The 22,156-nt window shown below is 34.7% G+C and overlaps 2 protein-coding genes across 3 annotated transcripts; one reads left to right on the top strand and one right to left on the bottom strand.

Moving 5' to 3' along the window:
• Positions 1 to 679: 679 nt before the first annotated feature.
• Positions 680 to 1,841, bottom strand: LOC137400203 (C-type lectin lectoxin-Phi1-like). Of its 2 annotated transcripts, none has more exons than XM_068086526.1 (3): positions 1,737 to 1,841; positions 1,451 to 1,636; positions 680 to 1,133 (listed from the first exon to the last, which is right to left on the bottom strand). In XM_068086526.1, the coding sequence occupies exons 1-3, from the start codon at positions 1,807 to 1,809 to the stop codon at positions 883 to 885; spliced, it is 510 nt and encodes a 169-aa protein (XP_067942627.1). In that variant the 5' UTR covers positions 1,810 to 1,841; the 3' UTR covers positions 680 to 882. The 2 variants fall into 2 exon arrangements, with proteins under 2 accessions (XP_067942627.1, XP_067942626.1); XM_068086525.1 differs by having other exon boundaries at positions 1,731 to 1,831.
• A 5,695-nt stretch (positions 1,842 to 7,536) lies between these two features.
• On the top strand, positions 7,537 to 14,990 carry LOC137400457 (uncharacterized; the record flags this gene model as incomplete). The annotated part of the gene is made up of 3 exons (XM_068086782.1): positions 7,537 to 7,606; positions 11,051 to 11,067; positions 14,931 to 14,990. Coding segments are annotated over 3 exons (147 nt in total), but the record flags the coding sequence as incomplete, so codon positions are not given.
• Between the last annotated feature and the right edge of the window lie 7,166 nt (positions 14,991 to 22,156).

Genomic DNA, 22,156 nt, shown 5'->3' with positions numbered 1-22,156 from the left:
AGCCACAAGTTCACAGCATGTTAATAAAAACAGTATGTAACAAATCATCTGCAAGTGGTAAATTTGCTGTTCGCTTATGGTTTCATAATCAAACTGCATTGTGTTAGATTTGCTCTAAATCCTTTAGCCTAAGTAACCAAACAACAATTTTGTCTTCCAAACCAATAAAAATCTAATATACACTACAACTCCTTGTGGATTAAACAAAACAAAATATGATATATTTGTTGATTTGAGGTCATTATTATTTTGCTATGGAGATGTATAAATAAACTCAAATGTTGGTTACCATATTATTATTGAGTAGGATGTTTATTTTAGTTGAAACTAAAAAAAATTTTCCTCATTTTTCAAAACCATAATAAAAGCTCCACTACCAGGTTCCGTCATAAGTGCATTGAAAGTCAATTTTTCAGTAGAAGACAGACAGCTGCTGAATGTACATTCTACCAAATTCTCAAAGTTTTTTGGGCTTGAATGCATCCTGAAAAGTGGTTAAAAACTTTGAAAAATATATGTAAGGAACAATTAATACAATCGCGATGTTTAGTACTACAAGAACCACAATATTTTGAAAGCGGTTTCATTGCAATTTTTAGATCCACTGCAAGGGAGGTACAGGAACCACGGGTGCTTTCATTACGATGGTCAGAACAACAACAGCAATTGCCAAGTGAAGTACATGGAGAAGTGTTTATTTGCACAAATCAAGCATGGAACTTACTAAAAATCTTAATTAGACATATGCATACATAATATTTTGCAAACATAGTCAAAGCTGATGTTCTACTTTATTTTGAAAGAATAAAAGACATCATATGTTTCAGTCTATTTGTGACATTAAAATGAAGTCTGTGTTAGGGCTTGCAAATAATAAAGATGTTAAAACTTCTCACAAACAAAGGCTGCAATCGATGCTGAGCATGAATAATCATCCCACTTGAAATTCTCCCAGTTAGACCCTGAAGAAGATCTGGTGTGGTCGAAAGTTTGAACGCAGTAGTTGTTTGCGTTTGGACTAGGTTGCACCTGTTCCCAGTCACCTAGAATAATATCTTTCTGGTCTCTACCAAACCACTGCCATTTTCCTCCAGTTTTCCTTCCTCCAATCCAAGCCCAGCTGCTCTTCCAATCTGTGAATATAATAGTGTTTCCCTTTACTGCTGATTAAAAAAAGCTCTGAGTTGACCTCTGAATGATGCCTATGCTTTTGAGACCAAGGTTTTACTTGTTGAATAATGCTTTCACTATTTAATAACATTGTAAGAAGTAAAATTTTGTCTCAATTGATTTTTAGGCAGACAATACAATCAGCTACATATTATGAAGTTATTATAATATATTAAACTTACATTGAGTTTGAGAGATGAATATAAGTAATAGGAACTGGTTTACAGATGCACTTAATTAATATGGTAGTCAAGGTTCAAATTATATTCAAAGCACATACCTGGGTCTGTCATTCTCAAGTTCTTGTACCAGTTGATGGATTCCACACAGTCAAGCACTGCTAGATATTCTCCAGCAGCTTCACAGAAGGCTTTGGCTTCGTACCAAGTTTTAGATTGTCGAACAATACGTAAGCAGCTGCAGGCAAATGGGTTGTAGGCGTAGCCTGGTGGACAAGTTTTTCCAGCTAAAATGTTTATTTAAATAAGTGCAAGTTTTATGAATGACCTTTGAACTTTTTTAGCGTTTTAATCAGGTATTAATGACAGCCTTATACTTACTGCAACTGCAACAAGCGTTGACTTGAAGGCTGCAGACCACAGCAGCCAATACAAAGAGAGAAATCTTGTATGTCTTCATCTTCAATCTTTACCAGAATATCTTCACATTCGCTGTGAGAAGTCTTATATACGAGTTGAATCGATGATTAATTCATGCAATTACATTGATAGAATCTAACTTAAGCCGTGCCAAATTGTAGTTGTTACATCAAAGCAATTAACTATGGGTTTTTAGTGCTTCAGTGATTTTTAGACAGATAGCTAACGATCAAAGTACAGGTACCTTACCATATCTGGTAAGTGCTATTTCAGATCTTTCAAAGGTCATTTGACATTGAAGATGAGCTAAAGTTTATATCCGATTACCAGCTTAACTTTAATCAAAAATAGATAAATTTTTCAATTTTTCCTTGAGTCTATTTTAAAGAATTGATTACTATCTGTGTCATGCATTACAATTGAAAACATAACTTAACAGTTTACAAAGCTTAACTTATCAATGCTGATGAGAAACTGAGGTCCTAAACTTAATATTTTTAATGATTAAAATTGTGGTATATATTTATTTACTGCTAACAATATTTTGTAAAATTGAAATGCAAATTTGTACAAATATCATTTAAAATTATATATAAACTTTAGTAATATTAATAAAAAGTATTATTTAATATACAACAAGCATTTAGATTAATTTCTATTAAATCATTCTATATCTGCATGGGTTACCGGAAATGCATAGATCAGATCTTGATGAAAAGTTGACGATTAGCTGCTCTGACTGTAGTGCTCCCTGAGTATATACTTAGTTTAAAGTTTTATGAGAAACAAAGTAAATTTCCTAAATAAATAAAGAGGTTTTTATATGAAAAACTAAAGTAACAAAAGAGACTACAAAGTGCAGAGATTAAAACGGCCACATTTAATCTGGCTGATTTAATCTCAGATTTAATTTTAATCTGGACAATTAAATTTGTCCAGATTACAATTTTTTGCAGCATTTCTCAAATGCTCTACCTTGCCTTTTTTTACTGCTTTTTTTAAAGGTTTCTCAAATTAGCAGTTGCCATTGATAGATTTGTTTGTCTTCAAAAGCTGCAAAGCTGACACCGATTATGAAATTCCAAAGACAGCATGTGAAAAGTTACAGCGTTCCAGTGTAGGAACTTAATGAGTATTAGTACAAACTGGAACCCTGGCAGTTCCGTGTGTCATGATGCAACATCAATTATAATAACTATCTTCAGAAATATTCAAAAAAACGTTTTTCTACCAAAGTAAATGTCACGAGTGTGAATTCCACTCAATGCAATCTTTTTTCCAACGCTGGCAGTCTCATCTGCCGTGAGAGATTATAATGTGTAATAAATATGTGCATAATTATTCTATGACACTGCAAGGTGGTCTAGTGGCGCTGTTGGTTGCGTATCTGTTGGTTGCACATCAATTCACGAGTGTGAATTGAAAAAAATCAAAATGTCACGAGTGTGAATTCCAAACAACGCAATCTTTTTTCCAACACTTTTAGCGTGACGTCGGACAGATTGACAAGCACGGCTCTTATTATAGTAATGATTGCCTTGTTGTCTATACAAACCTAAACACGCATTTATTGAGCTGTTGAAAAGAAAGTGCCAATTGTGCACCCGTCCTTTCAAGCGATCAAAAGGTTTATTACTTTGTCAGATTAGCCTCTAAAAATGCTTCAACATAAATCCTATAGATTATATTTGTGTATATTCAATTGTAGAAAATAGAGAACTATGTGTAGGTCCTTCCTATTATAACCAAGCTGCCACCTCTTTTGCCTGTGTTCTTTAATCCAATCTATTTCTTGCCACTTTTCAGATTTGTAATTAAATTTAACATCTTGAAATCTGATTAGACCTGGAATAAGACTAGTAATATTTTTGATAAAAAACTTTACATCCAAAGTTTATGTATTTATTTATTTGATTTATTTCAATATATAATAGCTCTGATACGTTATGTGGCTATGTGATTATGTGACAATATGTGACTTGAATGTACATCATGAGGAGTAAAATTACTGCAGCTACAAGGGAGACAAATCTACAATTCTACTTATGCTGTACTTATGCTGTACATATGCTGACCCTTTGCCAACTTAAGCATCAGTTTCTGTGGTTTTAGTTATCTTAAACTTTTTAGTAAATATTCCTCAAACAACACAAAATTGATTTACCAAAAGGCTATACCTCACTTGAATGTGTGCACACTCTCTTGCAATGAAGAAAGCACACAATGTAACTTTTGTTTTTTTCAGTAGCTCACTACTTTTTTGTGCTCTGGACATACAAGTGACTTCAGGGTTCCCTACAACTCTTGATGCACTGGAAAATGGCAGCAAAATGATTATCTGGTGAATCAAATACAATTTGTGCTTATCACCAGTGAAAAACTGAAACTGTTGGAATCGGTTAAGGAAGTACGCATGTACACCCCTGTAAGACTTCACTACGGGCTGATGGTTTTCACAGAGTGGTACATAAAGTAAAATGAATAAAAAATCTGAAAAACTGCATGCATTGTCCAATCAAGATCATTTATGTTAGCTTCTATTAAATCATTCTGTATCTGCATGGGTTACCGGAAATGCATAGATCAGATCCTGATGAAAAGTTGACGATTAGCAGCTCTGACTGTAGTGCTCCCTGAGTATATACTTAGTTTAAAGCTTTATGAAAAACCAATTAATTTCCTAAATAGATAAAATTAATAAATAAAAAGGTTTTTATATAAAGAACTAAAGTAACAAAAAATACTATACAAAGTGCAGAGATTAAAATGGCCAGCTTTAATCTGGCTGATTTAATCTCAGATTTAATTGTAATCTGGACAATTAAAATTGTCCAGATTACAATTTTTGCAGCATTTCTCAAATGCTCTACCTTACCTTTTTTACTGCTTTTTTTAAAGCTTTCTCAAATTAGCAGTTGCCATTGATAAATTTTTTTGTCTTCGAAAGCTGCAAAGCTGACACCGATTATGATATTTTAAAAACAGCTTGTTAAAAGTTATAGCATTCAAGTGTAGCAACTTAATCAATATTAGTGAAAACTAGAACCCTGGCAGTTCCGTGTGTCATGATGCAACATCAATTATAATAACTCTCTTCACAAATCTGATGGCTTAATCTCAGATCTGGACAATTAAATTTTTTGCAGCATTTCTCAAATGCTCTACCTTACCTTTTTTACTGCTTTTTTAAAGGTTTCTCAAATTAGCAGTTGCCATTGATAACGTTTTTTTGTGTTCAATAGCCGCAATAGCATGTGAAAAGTTACAGCATTCAAGTGTAGCAACTTAATCAGTATTAGTGAAAACTAGAACCCTGGCAGTTCCATGTGTCATGATGCAACATCAATTATAATAACTCTTTTCAGAAATATTCAAAAAAACGTTTGCCTACCAAAGTAAATGTCACGAGTGCGAATTCCACTCAATGCAATCTTTTGTTCCAACGCTGACAGTCCCATCTGCCGTGAGAGATTATAATGTGCAATAAATATGTGCATAATTATTCTATGACATTGCAAAAGGGTTTAGTGGCGCTGTTGGTTGCGTATCTGGCAGCAAATCTGGACATCCAAGTGTAATGCCTGTGATGTGCATTATTTTTTCCAACGCTTTTAGCGTGACTTGGGACAGATCGACAGGCACGGCTCTTATTATAGTAATGATTGCCTTGTTGTCTATACAAACCTAAACACGTATTTATTGAGCTGTTGAAAAGAAAGTGCCAATTGTGCACCCGTCCTTTCAAGCGATCAAAAGGTTTATTACTTTGTCAGATTAGCCTCTAAAATTGCTTCAACATAAATCCTATAGATTATATTTGTGTATATTCAATTGTAGCAAATAGAGAACTATGTGTAGGTCCTTCCTATTATGACCAAACTGCCACCTCTTCTGCCTGTATTCTTTAATCCAATCTATTTCTTGCCACTTTTCCTATTTGTAATTAAATTTAACATCTTGAAATCCGATTAGACCTGGAATAAGACTAGTATTATTTTTGATAAAAACTTTACAGCAAGAGTTTATGCATTTATTTATTTGATTTATTTCAATATATAATAGCTCTGATACTAGCAAGTTTAATATGTGACTTGAATGTGCAACATAAGGAATAACCTTACTGCAACTACAAGGAGACAAATCTACAATTCTACTTATGCTGCATATGCTTTACTTATGCTGTACTTATGCTGACCCTTTGCCAACTTGAGCATCAGTTTCTGTGGCTTCAGTTATCTTAAACTTTTTAGAAATATTCCTCGAACAACACAAAATTGATTTACCAATAGGCTATACCTCACTTGAATGTGTGCACATTTTCTTGCAATGAAGAAAGTACACAATGTAACTTTTGTTTTTTTCAGTAGCTCACTACTTTTTTGTGCTCTGGACATACAAGTGACTTCAGGGTTCCCTGCAACTCTTGATGCACTGGAAAATGGCAGCAAAATGATTATCTGGTGAATCAAATACAATTTGTGCTTATCACCAGTGAAAAACTGAAACTGTTGGAATCGGTTAAGGAAGTACGCATGTACACCCCTGTAAGACTTCACTACGGGCTGATGGTTTTCACAGAGTGGTACATAAAGTAAAATGAATAAAAAATCTGAAAAACTGCATGCATTGTCCAATCAAGGTCTAAAATATGCTGTCATTCACAGAAACAAGGAAGCAGTGAAAATGGGAAACGCTTAAATCTAGCATAAACTTAGCACAAAGCTTTATGGGTATTATCACTTTTTTACTTAACTGTAAAAATGAAGGGTCATTGTATAGTAATTAGAGCACTTAACAAAATGTGTATAATTTATGTTACATAAAATACAAAATTAAAAACTTGATTGGTTTCTTTGTTTTTTGGTTGCCATTTATAGACATTGGTTGACCCTCATGCAAATATATACATGTAGATATGAATTTATGGTGATTATTTTTGGGAGTTTAGATATTTGGGGACATTATTAAACTTCTACAGTTCATTAGTGCATCAGTGCCCTTTTTCAAGGTTAGTTAAAAACCAGCACCAGCTCAACAAATGATTCGCTGTCAACACAGCGGCTATTAGATAAATCACATAAAGATTTCTGCTGCAGTGAATACAGAATATGTTTATGGTTGAGCACATTTTGTAGACATTTATTATAGTTGTCTAAATTGATACACGATCACATTTCTACGCATATCACATGATGGTGTAAGACTTTTTCATTTATATAACTTTTAATAAGTACATGTAAGTGCTCTTATTGCCTTTGTAGCTGCCACTAGATTGACTGGTGTGAAGAAAAAGTAACCGTCAACAAAATTTAAACAGTTTCTTTTACTTGTTACCAAAATGAACATTTTTGTCTTTAGACAAAGATAAAATAATGCATAATGCATGATTTTAACTAATGTTCATCTTGATGTTTTGTAATACATAATCGGTAATAATATGTTCTATATAATCGGTAATAATATGTTATACATAATCGGTAATAATATGTTATACATAATCGGTAATAATATGTCATACATAATCGGTAATAATATGTTATACATAATCGGTAATAATATGTTCTATATAATCGGTAATAATATGTTATACATAATCGGTAATAATATGTAATACATAATCGGTAATAATATGTTACACATAATCGGTAATAATATGTAATACATAATCGGTAATAATATGTTATACATAATCGGTAATAATATGTTATACATAATCGGTAATAATATGTTGTAAATAATCAGTAATAATATGTTGTACATAATCGGTAATAATATGTTATACATAATCGGTAATATTATGTTATACATAATTGGCAATAATATGTTATACATAATCGGTAATAATATGTTATACATAATCGGCAACTGCACTTGAAGATGAACTCGCACAGAATTTTAGTAGTATTAGTAGAATCAAAGTATTTGAATTTCTCTTTTGTGATTGTTTTTTATGTTTGAGGTGATCTGATTGCCAGGATGCTTTACGATTAAAATTGACAAAACTTGATCAAGGTTCTAACGTTCAAATGAGGCAAAAGTGTCATTATAACATCTATACTTGCAAAGAGAATGACAGAATAGAAACGTGTAGCACTTCAACTTGAATGCAATAGCCGATATCAACTATCACAACAATAACAACTAGTGATGTCATTTCACGCGTATTTTTTGGAGCGTTTTAGCCATCATCAAGTTTTGTCAATTTTTAACTTGAAGCATCCCTGTAGTCAGATCACTTCCGACAGAAAAAAACAATTGCAAGTTATAAGAAAGTGCTGATAACTTCTGATAAAATCTTCTAAAATTTTGTGTAAGTTCATCTGTATTATGCTTATGCAAATTAAGTCTCTTTAATACGCACAGTTTAAGCTGATGTCTTATTATCAAAGGAAATATGTGTACATACACGCTCGCACACACGCACATGCACATACACACATGCTCACACACACGAATACACACATGCACACACACATACACGCACGCGCATACATATGCACGCGCACACACACACGCAGACACTTGCACGCACACACGAAAGTACGTGCACACATCTACAATACAATTACAAGATGAGTTTTAGTCAATTCACAACCCATAATAGACACAAGAATATTTATGAGAAGTTTCTGGTATAAATCCTCTAAAGACTCATTGCTTGGATTGTGATTACTTGAAATAAGATTCGCAATTACATGTATGCAGGATTAAGAGCACCTACCTGCATCTGTCATTCTCAAGTTATTGTACCAGTTGATGGATTCCACGGGGTTGAGGACAGCTAGATATTCTCCAGCTGCTTCATAATAAGCCTCAGCTTCATTCTAGGCTTTATGTTCCCGATAAATGAGCAAACAGCTGAAAATAACACGGATTTTTTTGAAGAAAGTTTGACACTTACAGCAATAAGTAATGACTCCAATGCTGCACACTACAGGCAACAACCACAAGCTAATAACTCTGTCTACTTATATAAAATAGTATAATTTTTTTTTCAAGTTAGTTTTAAAATATAGATATTTATTATCAGAAGCTATCAATGATCCCAAATAACCATTTTATATTCCTAGAATATTCCAGGGATGTTCTGGAAATCCCAAAAAACGTTTGCTTGTCATGCTGCAACCAGAAAACATGTTGACATGTGTTTATTGTTTGAGCAATGTTGTGCAAAACGTTCTAAACAGAAATTATGTAGAATGTTCTGCAAGTGGTCTTGCACAACATTTCCGCAATATTAGAAAAATCTTACATAATATTCTACAAACATTCCTTCCATGATGTTGCCTCAAAGATACTAGTTAACATTCCAAGAACATTGCGAGTTGAAACTTAGTAGGATGTGTAGACACTTTCAAACATTCTGTTAACGTTTCACAGAACGCAACTTCCCACAACATTTCTTCTTCACACAATGCTGTTGGTAAGAGCACAAATATTAGTGTGATATAATAGTAATATATATGTAAATAGTATAAAATACCATCAGAATATACAAAATGTAGCTATGAAAATCACATGTGAAGTGTTTATCACAATCATATGCTATAACAAACGCGCTTTAATATCAAAAACGTTTTACTGGAACCTATTCACTTTTGCGATATTTTGTTGTGAATTGCGAAAGTTGAAATTTTTAACAAATTTTATCTTTTATCTTTCAACATAAACATTTAAAGTTAACATAATTTGCCTATAGTATTTTGTTTGTTGCTATATTTGTAATAAAAAATAAATAAAGTTTTTAATTTGTTTCATTTCATCTAATTTTAAATAATGTTTCATTATTAAAGGGGGCAAGTTAAAAAAAATGGATTATGCATTTCTGGCAGAAGTAGTAAAACTAAAGTTAATTTATTTCTAAAAAAAACTGTTGTTAATGTATTTAATAAGGTACCAAAAAAGTTCTAAAAAATCTGTTAGCTGGCAAAAGTTAAATGTTACAATGAAGTTTTTATCAAACAAGTTAAGAGAAACAATGCCTAATAAGTGAGTGGAGCCTAATTGGTATGTTTGTGTTTTAGTCTGGTTCATTTTGAAATTTACATAAACTTTCAATGCCCTTCCTTATATAATGCTTATGAATAAAATATCGTGAATGTACCAATAAAATTTACTACACAATTTGATTCTCTAATCTGGCTGATTTAGTCTCAGATTTAATTGTAAACTGGACAATTAAAATTGTCCAGATTACAATTTTTGCAGCATTTCTCAAATGCTCTACCTTACCTTTTTTACTGCTTTTTTTAAAGCTTTCTCAAATTAGCAGTTGCCATTGATAAATTTTTTTGTCTTCGAAAGCTGCAAAGCTGACACCGATTATGATATTCTAAAAACAGCTTGTTAAAAGTTATAGCATTCAAGTGTAGCAACTTAATCAGTATTAGTGAAAACTAGAACCATGGCAGTTCCGTGTGTCATGATGCAACATCAATTATAATAACTCTCTTCACAAATCTGATGGCTTAATCTCAGATTTAATTTTAATCTGGACAATTAAATTTGTCCAGATTACAATTTTTTGCAGCATTTCTCAAATGCTCTACCTTACCTTTTTTACTGCTTTTTTTAAAGGTTTCTCAAATTAGCAGTTGCCATTGATAGATTTGTTTGTCTTCAAAAGCTGCAAAGCTGACACCGATTATGAAATTCCAAAGACAGCATGTGAAAAGTTACAGCGTTCCAGTGTAGGAACTTAATGAGTATTAGTACAAACTGGAACCCTGGCAGTTCCGTGTGTCATGATGCAACATCAATTATAATAACTATCTTCAGAAATATTCAAAAAAACGTTTTTCTACCAAAGTAAATGTCACGAGTGTGAATTCCACTCAATGCAATCTTTTTTCCAACGCTGGCAGTCTCATCTGCCGTGAGAGATTATAATGTGTAATAAATATGTGCATAATTATTCTATGACACTGCAAGGTGGTCTAGTGGCGCTGTTGGTTGCGTATCTGTTGGTTGCGCATCAATTCACGAGTGTGAATTGAAAAAAATCAAAATGTCACGAGTGTGAATTCCAAACAACGCAATCTTTTTTCCAACACTTTTAGCGTGACGTCGGACAGATCGACAGGCACGGCTCTTATTATAGTAATGATTGCCTTGTTGTCTATACAAACCTAAACACGCATTTATTGAGCTGTTGAAAAGAAAGTGCCAATTGTGCACCCGTCCTTTCAAGCGATCAAAAGGTTTATTACTTTGTCAGATTAGCCTCTAAAAATGCTTCAACATAAATCCTATAGATTATATTTGTGTATATTCAATTGTAGCAAATAGAGAACTATGTGTAGGTCCTTCCTATTATAACCAAGCTGCCACCTCTTTTGCCTGTGTTCTTTAATCCAATCTATTTCTTGCCACTTTTCAGATTTGTAATTAAATTTAACATCTTGAAATCTGATTAGACCTGGAATAAGACTAGTAATATTTTTGATAAAAAACTTTACATCCAAAGTTTATGTATTTATTTATTTGATTTATTTCAATATATAATAGCTCCGATACATTATGTGGATATGTGATTATGTGACAATATGTGACTTGAATGTACATCATCAGGAGTAAAATTACTGCAGCTACAAGGGAGACAAATCTACAATTCTACTTATGCTGTACTTATGCTGTACATATGCTGACCCTTTGCCAACTTAAGCATCAGTTTCTGTGGTTTCAGTTATCTTAAACTTTTTAGTAAATATTCCTCAAACAACCCAAAATTGATTTACCAAAAGGCTATACCTCACTTGAATGTGTGCACACTCTCTTGCAATGAAGAAAGCACACAATGTAACTTTTGTTTTTTTCAGTAGCTCACTACTTTTTTGTGCTCTGGACATACAAGTGACTTCAGGGTTCCCTACAACTCTTGATGCACTGGAAAATGGCAGCAAAATGATTATCTGGTGAATCAAATACAATTTGTGCTTATCACCAGTGAAAAACTGAAACTGTTGGAATCGGTTAAGGAAGTACGCATGTACACCCCTGTAAGACTTCACTACGGGCTGATGGTTTTCACAGAGTGGTACATAAAGTAAAATGAATAAAAAATCTGAAAAACTGCATGCATTGTCCAATCAAGATCATTTATGTTAGCTTCTATTAAATCATTCTGTATCTGCATGGGTTACCGGAAATGCATAGATCAGATCCTGATGAAAAGTTGACGATTAGCTGCTCTGACTGTAGTGCTCCCTGAGTATATACTTAGTTTAAAGCTTCATGAAAAACCAATTAATTTCCTAAATAGATAAAATAAATAAATAAAAAGGTTTTTATATAAAGAACTAAAGTAACAAAAAATACTATACAAAGTGCAGAGATTAAAATGGCCAGATTTAATCTGGCTGATTTAATCTCTGATTTAATTGTAATCTGGACAATTAAAATTGTCCAGATTACAATTTTTGCAGCATTTCTCAAATGCTCTACCTTACCTTTTTTACTGCTTTTTTTAAAGCTTTCTCAAATTAGCAGTTGCCATTGATAAATTTTTTTGTCTTCGAAAGCTGCAAAGCTGACACCGATTATGATATTCTAAAAACAGATTGTTAAAAGTTATAGCATTCAAGTGTAGCAACTTAATCAATATTAGTGAAAACTAGAACCCTGGCAGTTCCGTGTGTCATGATGCAACATCAATTATAATAACTCTCTTCACAAATCTGATGGCTTAATCTCAGATCTGGACAATTAAATTTTTTGCAGCATTTCTCAAATGCTCTACTTTACCTTTTTTACTGCTTTTTTTAAAGGTTTCTCAAATTAGCAGTTGCCATTGATAACGTTTTTTTGTGTTCAATAGCCGCAATAGCATGTGAAAAGTTACAGCATTCAAGTGTAGCAACTTAATCAGTATTAGTGAAAACTAGAACCCTGGCAGTTCCATGTGTCATGATGCAACATCAATTATAATAACTCTTTTCAGAAATATTCAAAAAAACGTTTGCCTACCAAAGTAAATGTCACGAGTGCGAATTCCACTCAATGCAATCTTTTGTTCCAACGCTGACAGTCCCATCTGCCGTGAGAGATTATAATGTGCAATAAATATGTGCATAATTATTCTATGACATTGCAAAAGGGTTTAGTGGTGCTGTTGGTTGCGTATCTGACAGCAAATCTGGACATCCAAGTGTAATGCCTGTGATGTGCATTATTTTTTCCAACGCTTTTAGCGTGACTTCGGACAGATCGACAGGCACGGCTCTTATTATAGTAATGATTGCCTTGTTGTCTATACAAACCTAAACACGCATTTATTGAGCTGTTGAAAAGAAAGTGCCAATTGTGCACCCGTCCTTTCAAGCGATCAAAAGGTTTATTACTTTGTAAGATTAGCCTCTAAAATTGCTTCTACATAAAATCCTATAGATTATATTTGTGCACATTCAAATGTAGCAAATAGGGAACTAAGTCCTTCCTATTATGACCAAGCTGCCACCTCTTCTGCCTGTATTCTTTAATCCAATCTATTTCTTGCCACTTTTCCAATTTGTAATTAAATTTAACATCTTGAAATCCGATTAGACCTGGAATAAGACTAGTATTATTTTTGATAAAAACTTTACAGCAAAAGTTTATGCATTTATTTATTTGATTTATTTCAATATATAATAGCTCTGATACTAGCAAGTTTAATATGTGACTTGAATGTGCAACATAAGGAATAACCTTACTGCAACTACAAGGAGACAAATCTACAATTCTACTTATGCTGCATATGCTTTACTTATGCTGGCCTATGCTGTACTTATGCTGACCCTTTGCCAACTTGAGCATCAGTTTCTGTGGTTTCAGTTATCTTAAACTTTTTAGAAATGTTCCTCGAACAACACAAAATTGATTTACCAATAGGCTATACCTCACTTGAATGTGTGCACATTTTCTTGCAATGAAGAAAGTACACAATGTAACTTTTGTTTTTTTCAGTAGCTCACTACTTTTTTGTGCTCTGGACATACAAGTGATTTCAGGGTTCCCTACAACTCTTGATGCACTGGAAAATGGCAGCAAAATGATTATCTGGTGAATCAAATACAATTTGTGCTTATCATCAGTGAAAAACTGAAACTGTTGGAATCGGTTAAGGAAGTACGCATGTACACCCCTGTAAGACTTCACTACGGGCTGATGGTTTTCACAGAGTGGTACATAAAGTAAAATGAATAAAAAATCTGAAAAACTGCATGCATTGTCCAATCAAGATCTAAAGTATGCTGTCATTCACAGAAACAAGGAAGCAGTGAAAATGGGAAACGCTTAAATCTAGCATAAACTTAGCACAAAGCTTTATGGGTATTATCACTTTTTTACTTAACTGTAAAAATGAAGGGTCATTGTATAGTAATTAGAGCACTTAACAAAATGTGTATAATTTATGTTACATAAAATACAAAATTAAAAACTTGATTGGTTTCTTTGTTCTTTGGTTGCCATTTATAGACATTGGTTGACCCTCATGCAAATATATACATGTAGATATGAATTTATGGTGATTATTTTTGGGAGTTTAGATATTTGGGGACATTATTAAACTTCTACAGTTCATTAGTGCATCAGTGCCCTTTTTCAAGGTTAGTTAAAAACCAGCACCAGCTCAACAAATGATTCGCTGTCAACACAGCGGCTATTAGATAAATCACATAAAGATTTCTGCTGCAGTGAATACAGAATATGTTTATGGTTGAGCACATTTTGTAGACATTTATTATAGTTGTCTAAATTGATACATGAATATAATTTCAAGTACGTCACATGATTGTGTAAGACTTCTTCATTCATATAACTTTTTATGAATATATGTAAGCGCTCTTACTGCCTTTTTGACTGCCACTAGATTGACTGGTGTGAAGAGAAAGTGACCATCAACAAAATTTAAACAGTTTCTTTTACTTGTTACCAAAATGAACATTTTTGTCTTTAGGCAAAGATAAAATAATGCATAATGCATGATTTTATTTAATGTTCATCTTGATGTTTTTGTAATACATAATCGGTAATAATATGTTGTACATAATCGGTAATAATATGTTGTACATAATCGGTAATAATATGATCTACATAATCGGTAATAATATGTTATACATAATCAGTAATAATATGTTGTACATAATCGGTAATAATATGTTGTAAATAATCAGTAATAATATGTTGTACATAATCGGTAATAATATGTTATACATAATCGGTAATAATATGTTATACATAATCGGTAATAATATGTTGTAAATAATCAGTAATAATATGTTGTACATAATCGGTAATAATATGTTATACATAATCGGTAATATTATGTTATACATAATTGGCAATAATATGTTATACATAATCGGTAATAATATGTTATACATAATCGGCAACTGCACTTGAAGATGAACTCGCACAGAATTTTAGTAGTATTAGTAGAATCAAAGTATTTGAATTTCTCTTTTGTGATTGTTTTTTATGTTTGAGGTGATCTGATTGCCAGGATGCTTTACGATTAAAATTGACAAAACTTGATCAAGGTTCTAACGTTCAAATGAGGCAAAAGTGTCATTATAACATCTATAGTTGCAAAGAGACTGACAGAATAGAAACGTGTAGCGCTTCAACTTGAATGCAATAGCCGATATTAACTATCACAACAATAACAACTAGTGATGTCATTTCACGCGTATTTTTTGGAGCGTTTTAGCCATCATCAAGTTTTGTCAATTTTTATCTTGAAGCATCCCGGCAGTCAGATCACTTCCGACAGAAACAAATAATTGCAAGTTATAAGAAAGTGCTGATAACTTCTGATAAAATCTTCTAAAATTTTGTGTAAGTTCATCTGTATTATGCTTATGCAAATTACGTCTCTTTAATACGCACAGTTTAAGCTGATGTTTTATTATCAAAGGAAATATGTGTACATACACGCTCGCACACACGCACATGCACATACACGCATGCTCACACACACGAATGCACACATGCACACACACATACACGCACGCGCATACATATGCACGCGCACACACACACGCAGACACATGCACGCACACACGAAAGTACGTGCACACATCTACAATACAATTACGAGATGAGTTTTAGTCAATTCACAACCCATAATAGACACAAAAGTATTTATGAGAAGTTTCTGGTATAAATCCTCTAAAGACTCATTGCTTGGATTGTGATTACTTGAAATAAGATTCGCAATTACATGTATGCAGGATTAAGAGCACCTACCTGCATCTGTCATTCTCAAGTTATTGTACCAGTTGATGGATTCCACGGGGTTGAGGACAGCTAGATATTCTCCAGCTGCTTCATAATAAGCCTCAGCTTCATTCTAGGCTTTATGTTCCCGATAAATGAACAAGCAGCTGAAAATAACCCGGATGTTTTTGAAGAAAGTTTGACACTTACAGCAATAAGTAATGACTCCAATGCTGCACACTACAGACAACAACCACAAGCTAATAACTCTGTCTACTTATATTATAAAATAGTATAACTATTTTTTCTCAAGTTAGTTTTAAAATATAGATATTTATTATCAGAAGCTATCAATGATCCCAAATAACCATTTTATATTCCTAGAATATTCCAGGGATGTTCTGGAAATCCCAAAAAACGTTTGCTTGTCATGCTGCAACCAGAAAACATGTTGACATGTGTTTATTGTTTGAGCAATGTTGTGCAAAACGTTCTAAACAGAAATTATGTAGAATGTTCTGCAAGTGATCTTGCACAACATTTCCGCAATATTAGAAAAATGTTACATAATATTCTACAAACATTCCTTCCATGATGTTGCCTCAAAGATACTAGTTAACATTCCAAGAACATTGCGAGTTGAAACTTAATAGGATGTGTAGACACTTTCAAACATTCTGTTAACATTTCACAGAACGCACCTTCCCACAACATTTCTTCTTCACACAATGCTGTTGGTAAGAGCACAAATATTAGTGTGATATAATAGTAATATATATGTAAATAGTATAAAATACAATCAGAATATACAAAATGTAGCTATGAAAATCACATGTGAAGTGTTTATCACAATCATATGCTATAACAAACGCGCTTTAATATCAAAAACGTTTTACTGGAACCTATTCACTTTTGCGATATTTTGTTGTGAATTGCGAAAGTTGAAATTTTTAACAAATTTTATCTTTTATCTTTCAACATAAACATTTAAAGTTAACATAATTTGCCTATAGTATTTTGTTTGTTGCTATATTTGTAATAAAAAATAAATAAAGTTTTTAATTTGTTTCATTTCATCTAATTTTAAATAATGTTTCATTATTAAAGGGGGCAAGTTAAAAAAAATGGATTATGCATTTCTGGCAGAAGTAGTAAAACTAAAGTTAATTTATTTCTAAAAAAAAACTGTTGTTAATGTATTTAATAAGGTACCAAAAAAGTTCTAAAAAATCTGTTAGCTGGCAAAAGTTAAATGTTACAATGAAGTTTTTATCAAACAAGTTAAGAGAAATATTGCCTAATAAGTGAGTGCAGCCTAATTGGTATGTTTGTCTTTTAGTCTGGTTCATTTTGAAATTTACATAAACTTTCAATGCCCTTCCTTATATAATGCTTATGAATAAAATATCGTGAATGTACCAATAAAATTTCCTACATAATTTGATTTCTCTTTACACGCAATTTGATTTTGTAGTTTATAATTTTTCACATATCAAATATATTGCTCACCAACTTTTGAAGTTGAAGTTTGGAATAAGAAAAATAGCATTATATTTGGGTGATTATGGTAGATTTTGAGTACTGATAGAAGAGTGGCTGAACAAGAAAAGGTTCTACCATAGAATGCCAGCTGCCTATTTTGGCCGCTATAAATTTCAAGGGTATGTACGTGTGTCAACCAGAGGTCTAAATTATTAATGGAAGTTTATAGGTACAGAAATGCTTTAGAGACAAAACGAATTGGATACATCAAATACTTGAATAAAAAGATGGACACTCAAATCTTCAGAGTAGTGCTGAGGAAAAAGAATAAACATTTCACACTTAATATTAGGAGTTCCATCGAGCAAAATATGCTGTTAAGACTTACAGAAAGTACCAACCTAAGAATTTGATTGGTTTCTTTGCCCTTTGGTTGCCGTTTATAGACATTGTATGATGTATACATTATACGTATTTATGCTGATTATTTATAAGAGTTTTAGGTATTTAGAGAAAATTAATAAACAGCTTCAGCTCATTAGTGCATCAGTGCTTTTCATCAAGACTAACTGACAACCAGTGCAGCTCGAAAATGAGTCCCTGTCAACACAGCGGCTATTAGATAAATCACATAAAGACTTCTGCTGCAGTGAATACAGAACATTTTTATGGTTGAGCACGTCTTGTAGATATTTATTATAGTTGTCTAAATTGATACATGAATATAATTTCAAGTACGTCACATGATGGTGTAAGACTTTTTCATTTATATAACTTGTTATAAGTACGTGTAAGTGCTCTTACTGTCTTTGTGGCTGCCACTAGATTGACTTCGTGTGAAGAGAAAGTAACCATCAACAAAATTAAAGCAATTTTCTTACTTGTTGCCAAAATGAGTATTTTATTTCTAGACAGGGCTTAATCATCAAAATTTGGTTTTGGTAAAAAATTAACTCATCATTTAGAAGTAATTTGCTTTGTATGGTTCATATCAGTAAAAATGCTTTTTTGTTTATCAAAACTTCATTGCCAAATAAGACCTGATACTCAAAAACCAGAAATGCCGCCAAATGCTGAAAGTACTTTTTAGAACTTTCTGAGAGCTAGTTATTTTCTGGTTAGTGTAACTTTTAATTTGAGCCATGTAAAATTCATCCTTCAAAGACTGAACAGACTTCAGCTAAAGTACACAGCATGATAATATGTGACAAATAAAGTTGAAGTTGGAGTTAAAAATAAAAATGCTACTGTTATTTTTCTACATCTGCAGTCTCTATTGTAATACATTTGCTGTTATAACTTGGATAAGATTGCTTGGATTAAGTGAGACTCTTTATTAAACGTATTAGGCCATATTGGCTACATAAACATGACTGACGTAAAAGTGGCCCTAATGCCGTAAACAGGAAGCACGTGAAAAGGTCAAGGACCAATGAGCATTAGCATGTGAGTATATAACAGATTCACCCTTTACAAAGAGCACTCAGTAACTAAGCTGCGACTAGTAGTATGAGTAAAACAGCAACTAACTATGATCAGTAGTCTGAGTAAAACAGTAACTAACTACGACTAGTAGTATGAGTATTACGTTAAGCGAAACATGCTAAATGTATTTACAAGTCCAAACGCTTTAGAGCGTTACGTACCCTGTTAGAGCGCCTAGGTCCTGGCGATATGGTGACAGGTGTATAAGGATGTGGATTACTTACAGTTTCAGGACACGTAGTGCTAGGCTGAGGCTCCACATGCAAGGGCAACCCTTCCACCTGAGAAGAGCGGACTGGCTGTGGAGCTGCATTAGATTGTCTAGAAGGAGCAACATATGGTAAATGGCCTGAATGAGGTGGTACCCTGACATCGGAGTCAATATCAAAATGGACTGCTGAATCAATATCAGTGCCTACCGTGCCACTCTTGAGTTGGTCGATATGGCGTTTCCACCTCCTACCATCTACCTCAACATAATAACAGAGCGGACCGATTTGGTCAACAATAACACCCTTCTTCCATTTCACTGCTCCTAAGTAACACCTCACCCACACCGAAGAGCCTATGCCAAACCCACGCACGACACTACCTGGACAAGGGCCCTGGCGCTGCTTCGACAAAACCTCAGGTTTTACACAATCAAGCCTAGATCTCAATGGGCGTCCCAGCATTAGCTGTGCTGGACTCTCTCCTGTAATCGAGTGGGAGGCATTACGGTAAGCCAATAAAAACCTGTCCAAGTTGCATTGTACACCTCCGCTATCAGCGCTAGACGCTTTAAGGGCCCCCTTCACAGTTTGCACAAACCGTTCAGCCAGACCATTGGTAGACGGGTGGTATGGGGCACCACGCTTGTGCTTGATGCCTAAATGAGCCATGAATGCCTGAAATTCTACACTAGTAAATTGAGGACCATTATCGCTGACAAGTTCCGCAGGCACCCCCCACCTGGCAAACAGCGATCTGAGCATATCAATTGTGTTTTCTGTTGTCATGGATTTAGTAACTACCACCTCCGGCCACTTCGAAAACGAATCCACCACAACAAACAGCATGCAACCCCCAATAGGACCAGCATAATCAACATGAACGCGCTGATAGTGGGCAACCAGGAGTGGGATGTGGTTGCACTGGGATCATTGCTCATTTCCATGCAGGATTCACAACTCTTGGAGACATTTTCAATGTCCTTATCCAGACCAGGCCACCACATGAAGGATCTGGCCACTGACTTCATTTTTGAAGTACCTAGATGCCCCTCATGAAGTTCCTGCAGCAACTTACCTCTAAGACACTGTGGTACCACCACTTGAGTACCCCACATGACCACTCCACACATCACAGACAGTTCGTCCCTGCGAGCAAAGTACGATGACAGATCAGCATCTGCTGGGCATAGTTTCTGGGGCCAGCCACTCTGCACCAGACCAAGCACTTTACCGAGCAAAACATCTCTATTGGTAGCCCTAGCCACTTGCAAAGACGTAACTGGAAGACCAAGGTCAGATACCTTGAAAATAAATGCCTGTGACTCTCCCTCAAAACTTCCACCAACCGTTGGACCAGGGTAGCGGGAGAGGAAATCAGCTTTGTTTTCAACACCGCGGTGCCACTCCAAATCATAATTGTAAGCAGAGAGCTTTAGGGCCCATTGCTGTATGCGCTCAGCTGTCATAACCGGCAGGCCCTGTTTTGGAGCAAATATCCTGCTCAAAGCCTGATTGTCAGTTACCAGAGTAAATTCACGACCGTAAAGATAGTGCCTCAACTTGTCTATCCCAAAAATGATGGCAAGACCCTCACGCTCTATCTGAGGATACAGAACTTCAGCCGAAGTCAACTTCCACGACGCAAACAGAACCGGACAATCTTCCCCATCAACAGTGTGCGAGAGTACAGCTGCAACCCCAACTCTAGATGCGTCGCAGGTTAATTTAACCGGCAAGTTTGGGTCATAGTGAACCAATAGCTTGCTTTCTTTCAACAGGCATTTTGATGCCTCAAAAGCATCATTTTCCTCCTTGGACCTATGAAATTTTGTGCTAGCCCTAAGCAGTGCATTTAAAGGTGCCACAGTACCCGCGAGGTCTGGGAGATAACGGCGATAAAAGTTTAGAAGCCCTAGGTAAGATCTCACCTTAGCTTTGTCAGTCGGAGCTTCAGTGTTCAATATGGTGTCCAGCTTGGATGGGATTGGCCTTGTACCTTCAGCATTAATGCAGTGACCCAAGTAATTCACTTCCGACTTTAGGAAAGAACATTTAGACTTCTTGAGTTTTAGACCATATTCCGCTATACGCTGGAACACAAGCTCCAACCTCTGATTATGCTCTTCAATAGTATGCCCAGCCACAAGTATGTCATCGTAGTATATATGAATACCTTGTATACCACTAAGCAGACGTTCAACCGCTCGTTGCCACAAGGACGGTGCAGTCTTAATGCCGTATGGTAGTCTCGTATATCAATACAACCCTTTATGAGTAACTAGGGTCAACAGATCTCGAGAACTCTTGTCTATGACCATTTGATTGTATGCTTGTGTGAAGTCTAGGTTTGAGAAGTATTGGTTACCCGCCAAATCACAAAGTATGTCCTCCATGTTTATTTGAGGTGGTGCTACCTCCTTGAGCAAAGGGTTCACAGTCGATTTGAAATCCCCGCATGGTCTAATTGAACCATTCGGCTTAGGAACAAACAACAGGCTAGTAGCCCAATCACTACTCTCAACTGGTTCCAAAACACCCTCACTAACCAAACGATCAAGCTCCTTATCTACTGCAGGCTGTAGCGCAATGGGCACTCTATAAGGCTTAGAACGTTTGGGAACGACACCCTCAACCAACTCAAGAGTAGCCGGTGCACTTTTCAGAACGCCTTGACCCTTAAAGATATCAGAGTACTTCGTAAGAAGTTCGTGCAGGCCACTTACCGGTGAACTTACCAGTTTGATCGATTGCCAGTCAATGGGTAACTCCTTAAGCCAATCCTTTCTCAACAGCGTGAAGCGGGACGCCCTCAGCACATGCAGCCATAGCTGTCTAGCCCGGCCAAAATGCTTGACAGACACCAAGAATTTTCCCTCACTCATCACCATATCTCCAGTGAAATTACAGAATTGCATATCAGATGGAGTAAGCTTAGCATTAGCAAAATGTTTTTGGTACACATCATAAGGGATCAAAGAAACAGTTGCACCAGTGTCAATTTCCATGACA

This window comes from Watersipora subatra, chromosome 7, assembly GCF_963576615.1.
Source record: "Watersipora subatra chromosome 7, tzWatSuba1.1, whole genome shotgun sequence".
Taxonomy (NCBI): Eukaryota; Metazoa; Bryozoa; class Gymnolaemata; order Cheilostomatida; family Watersiporidae; genus Watersipora; species Watersipora subatra.
The sequence above is the reverse complement of the archived record's forward strand: the minus strand, read 5'-3'. Positions and strand labels throughout refer to the sequence as shown.